General features: G+C 31.8%; 1 protein-coding gene across 1 annotated transcript; it reads right to left on the minus strand.

Moving 5' to 3' along the window:
- Window positions 1-3156: 3156 nt before the first annotated feature.
- Window positions 3157-4426, minus strand: LOC145639129 (uncharacterized). Its single transcript, XM_081690294.1, has 2 exons — window positions 4068-4426; window positions 3157-3547 (listed from the first exon to the last, which is right to left on the minus strand). The coding sequence occupies exons 1-2, from the start codon at window positions 4323-4325 to the stop codon at window positions 3365-3367; spliced, it is 441 nt and encodes a 146-aa protein (XP_081546420.1). The 5' UTR covers window positions 4326-4426; the 3' UTR covers window positions 3157-3364.
- Window positions 4427-4893: the final 467 nt, after the last annotated feature.

The following is a 4893-nucleotide window of genomic DNA, read 5'->3' on the forward strand; positions in this document are numbered from 1 at the left end:
TTTAAAAAGGGGTATGAAATAAATTTGGTATCAAGATTTAGCAAAATGAAAAGGAAATGGCATAGGTATTCAAAATTTATAAAAGGAAAAATAAATTTAAAATCACAAAAACAAATTAAATTAGGAAAAATTGCCCGGAATAATCCCACCTTTGGCCCGTCCGCCAAAAATAATCCCACATTTGGATTATTTTTAAATAATCCGACCTTTATATCCACTTCGCTCATAATGGTCCCAACCGGTCAACTAACCTGTAATCACAAGTTGCCCTAACACGTGTCGGCCTACGATTCGTCAAACAAATTAAAATAAAAAATTAAAAAAAGTTTTTTTAAAATAAAAAACAAGAAAAAATTAATTAATATTTTCAAAAACCCCGACCAGCCAAAACCCCCACCATCCACAACCACCCTCACCGCCGCCGTTCCCGCCGGCCTAGCTGCCGAATCCGTTGTCCCACAGCACCGACGACCGCCCAAGAAGCTCTCTCGTAGCCCCGACCACCTAGATGCTATCTCGCAACGCGACGCCCTCCCTCCCCCTCCCACAAACCTCCCTCCCCACCGCCACGAAACCCAGTCCCCAACCCTCGAAATCCTTTCTCTGTCCCGATCCCGGCCCCCTTCCCTTCCCCAATCCCTTTTCCGGCTACTTCCCCTTCCCCACGCTCCGATTTCGACCCTTATCCCCTTCCAACCTGGCGATTTTGACCCGCCTCCTCTTCACACACCTTGATTTCGTTAGTGGTTGTGGTGGGTAAAAGGGTAGGGGAGGTTGGAGAGCAGCTCCGAGTAGGTTGCGGTGGGTAAAAGGGTAGAACGACGCGACGAAGCTGGCTGCTCTGGGCCTCGTCTGGCGGTAGGGGCGGCGAGGTGGCTGAGGTTGCGGTGGGGCTAGGGTCTGGGGTTGATTTTAGTTTTTTTTTTTTTAAGTAAAAAAATTAAAAATAATTAATTAATGTTAATTATTATTAATCATTTCTTAAAACAAAATTAAAATTAAAAATTATTTTTTGACCAATCACGTCATGACACGTGTGTAATTAAACTTAATTAAAAAAAATTACCTACTCAACCGGTTACAGGTCACTAGGGACCAGTAGGAGCGAAGTGGATATAAAGGTCGGATTATTTAAAAATAATCCAAAGGTGGGATTATTTTTGGCGGACGGGCCAAAGGTGGGATTATTGCGGGCAATTTTTCCATTAAATTATGGTTTTTAAAGAGTTTGTCGGAAAAAATAGATTTTTTGGTCTAAATATTGCCGGAGTTTATTATTTTTACCAAATTGTCGCATATGGTTAGGTTTTTTTTACCAAATTGTCGCTAGGGGTCTTTTTTATTTACCAATTTGGTCAATTGGCCAAACAACTTGCTTTGCTCTTGTTTAAGAGTTTTATACTACTTGTCAATAAACAATTTGTACTACTAGTATTTAATTTAATTTTTTTTATTTAAAATCATTTTTGAAAGTATAAACTCCATACAATGAAATGAGTTTAACAAGATTTTACATAATTGTTATTTGTTACATTTAGGCCCCGTTCTTTAGAGCTGCTCTGCTTGAATCTGCTTTACTTAAAAATAATAGTTAATATTGAATAATAATAATAATAATAATAATAATAATAATAATAATAATAATAATAATAATAATAATAATAAATAATTAATATTTAATTATTATAACAATAATAATTATATATTTAATAATAATAATAATAATTGATTTTTTATAATAAAAATCAATATTTAAAGATAATAACTAATATTGAAAGATAATAATAATTAATAATATAAATAAAAATAATTAATATTTAATAATAATAAATAATTAACATTTTATAATAATAATTATATAATAATTAATATTTAATAATAATATTTAATGATTATAATAATAATAATACAATAATAACAGTGATAATAATAATAATTTTAATAATAGTAATAGTGGTAGTAGTAGTAATAGTGATGATAATAATAATAATAATAATAATAATAATAATAATAATAATAATAATAATAATAATAATAATAATAATAATAATAATAATAATAATAATAATAATAATAATAATAAATCTGCTCTGCTCGGCTCTGTTCTGCTATGCTCAGCTGAGATCTACTCTACTGACTCCTGCTCTGCCTTGTCCAGATGCTCAAAAGAACAGGGCCTTAATCACAAAAGATCGTAAAAATGAGAGTGTATGTTTTTGGTGTTTAGAGAGCCACAAAGGCGGGTGATGAGAATCTATCCTAGGATTACTTGAAATCGGGAGGAAAGCTCTAACCACTTGAGCTGTACATAATTGTATTTTTTTGGTTACATTTTATCACAAAAGATCGTGAAAATGAGAGTGTATGTGACCGTGTGTTTGTGTGAGTAGTGTAAAAGTCCAAACAATACATTATTTAGTAGACAACGGACGGAGTAATTAAGTGTAAACAATCTCACAGCGTCAATCTATCTTTTCCTCATAACTATGAACTCTTAAATAATTGTACTCCAATACAAGTACAGTAGAGAACTTCTGAATGATCACGACCTCACAGTTTATTATGGCGTTGTTAATTTTGTTGCTTTCTTCACTTTGCCTTTTTGACCAATAAAAATTGTCTTTCGCACTTAATTAGTGGGACCTATGGAGCTATATTTAAAGGAAGTTCCGTTATACAAAAACAATTGCATAATGAGGGGTAAGAATGTAACTCCACGTAATGTATGTTTTGATTTTAGAGTAGTACCATTGAGTGGTAAATAGTATTATTATTTGGCCTGGTGACCAAATAGTACAATTGAATATTTCAGTGATACTAACCATGTCCTATGCCATACAAATATACAAGCTCTTAGTTTTTGCCAATAGACCAATGGATCATTGATTATGAATAGAGTGACGAAGAAGTAATTAATTATTGGTATGAAATTAGTCATTTATAAGTATTGTTTATCCATGTAACTTGTCTTTTATTCCAAATTTATTCCCCATCTTAATCAAACACAACACACTATTTCTCACTATTACGACCAACAAGTAAAGGACAAAAGTGTAAACAAACAAGGTGGAGATGTACATGTACAAGTAAAACTTGTCATAAAATATAGTCCATTATAAAAAAGTCCTAAGAGAAAATGAGTAAAATTAAAGCAAATTGATCAAATTTATGAAAATTATTAGTAAATTTTATTATAAACGATTATATATATTACATGAGAAACGGAAACCGGATATAAAAACCGAATTAATCATCTCAATTACAAAGCCATTATAGAGCTAAAACACAAAGAAATAGTAGAGCATATAATAGTTAATATTGAACAAATTTAATAAAATGTTCATTAAATTAAGGCTCAATTGACTTAAAAGAGGTGGTGGTGGTGCTTTCCTTCATGCTCTTTCTGCTCATCCTTGGCTTCCTTCTTCTCATGGTGCTCATGGAATGCATAGCCACCAGCCCCGACTGCAGCAGCCGCCGCGATTTCTTCCTCAATCTTGTGCTTGTGAGCATGCTCCGGGTCTTTCTTCGCCTTATGCTTCTCATGCTACAATTGTCACACAAATATACTACAGTCAATATTTTTTCACTATAAAAAGTCAATGATAAGAAAAATTCAATATGTTTTAAACTAAACCTTTATAATTAGTTATAATATATTTTTAAAAAAAGTTGTAGAGGCAAATTGAATTTATATTTAATTGGACAGATTAATCGTGCAATAATTGTCACATTGTGGTATCAAATTTTAATACCAATTATAAATGTAAGAATATAAGAGGCTATGTTAGTGCGTCCGAGATCAATTTTAAAAAATAAGTACAAGTGGTGATTCATCCTTCCAACCTGTGTTCAATAACAATAGTCAAGTATATTAATTTAATAATAATTTTAAAATGTCCGATTAAATTTCTCACTAGTGCTCGATCAAATAATAATTAATAATGCGTGATAACTTTATTATTATACCCCATTGAATGGTCGAACAATCCAATTACTAAAGGATAGTTAATTACGTAAAACACCACGTTACGTAGAAAATAAAATAAAATAAAAGAAGTACGTACCAAAGCAAAGGCACCAGCAGCAACAGCACCAAGCTCACCCATATGCTCCTTGTGCTTGTGGTGCTTCACTTCCTTCTCATAGTCCTTATCGTCGGACCCGACAACCGCGGTGGTAGTGGTCTCGGTGTATCCACTGCTGTAAGCGGTGTCGGGATAGGTGGTGGAGTCAGTCAAGACAACAGCTTCCACAGGAGTGTTGTTCTCATCATCATCCTTCTTGTGGTGGAAGAGGTGGTGGTGGTGGTGTTCTCCAGACATACTTGTTTTTCCTTAAATAAAAAAGAGAGAATTTAGAGATTATAATAATTATTTAGAAAAACTAGGAATAATGTGTTTGGTTTGTGAAATGGATGATTTAATTAGTCTTAGAGAAGGTTCTATTTATAATGGAATAATGGATTTAGTACATATAATAGGATAATTAGATATTTTTTTAAAAATAAAAAAATAAATAAATAAAAAAAAAGTAGGTATGTAATTGCGTTCATTTCGCCTAATGATCACTGTCCCACACGGTTTGTTTCCCCACATAATTTTTGTGACTCTGAAGAATATCTCTTTTGATTTTTTTTTTTTTCTCTAATAGAATTATTTCTATTTTTTAAAAAAAAAAAATTAAAATTTCAGTGGATTTATTGATATTAAAAATAATTAAAGGGAGATATTTCTTTATCTAATAAATCAAAAGGGATTTTTATCTAATAAGGGAAATTTATCCAACAAGGGAAATTTATCCAACAGATCAAAAGGGATTCTTATTTAATAAGGGAATTTTATCCGACAAATCAAAAGGTTTTTTTTTTTATTTAATTAATCAAAATAAATA

The sequence above is a fragment of the Chenopodium album genome, chromosome 7 (assembly GCF_948465745.1).
Source record: "Chenopodium album chromosome 7, dcCheAlbu1.1, whole genome shotgun sequence".
In the NCBI taxonomy this organism is placed as follows: Eukaryota; Viridiplantae; Streptophyta; class Magnoliopsida; order Caryophyllales; family Amaranthaceae; genus Chenopodium; species Chenopodium album.

Excerpts from the sequence above, each read along its gene's own strand:
- LOC145639129 (XM_081690294.1), bottom strand. The coding sequence starts at position 4,325 with ATGTCTGGAGAACACCACCACCACCACCTCTTCCACCACAAGAAGGAT. Across the intron at positions 3,548-4,067 it reads CTGCTGGTGCCTTTGCTTTG|CATGAGAAGCATAAGGCGAA; the intron begins GTACGTACTTCT and ends TGACAATTGTAG.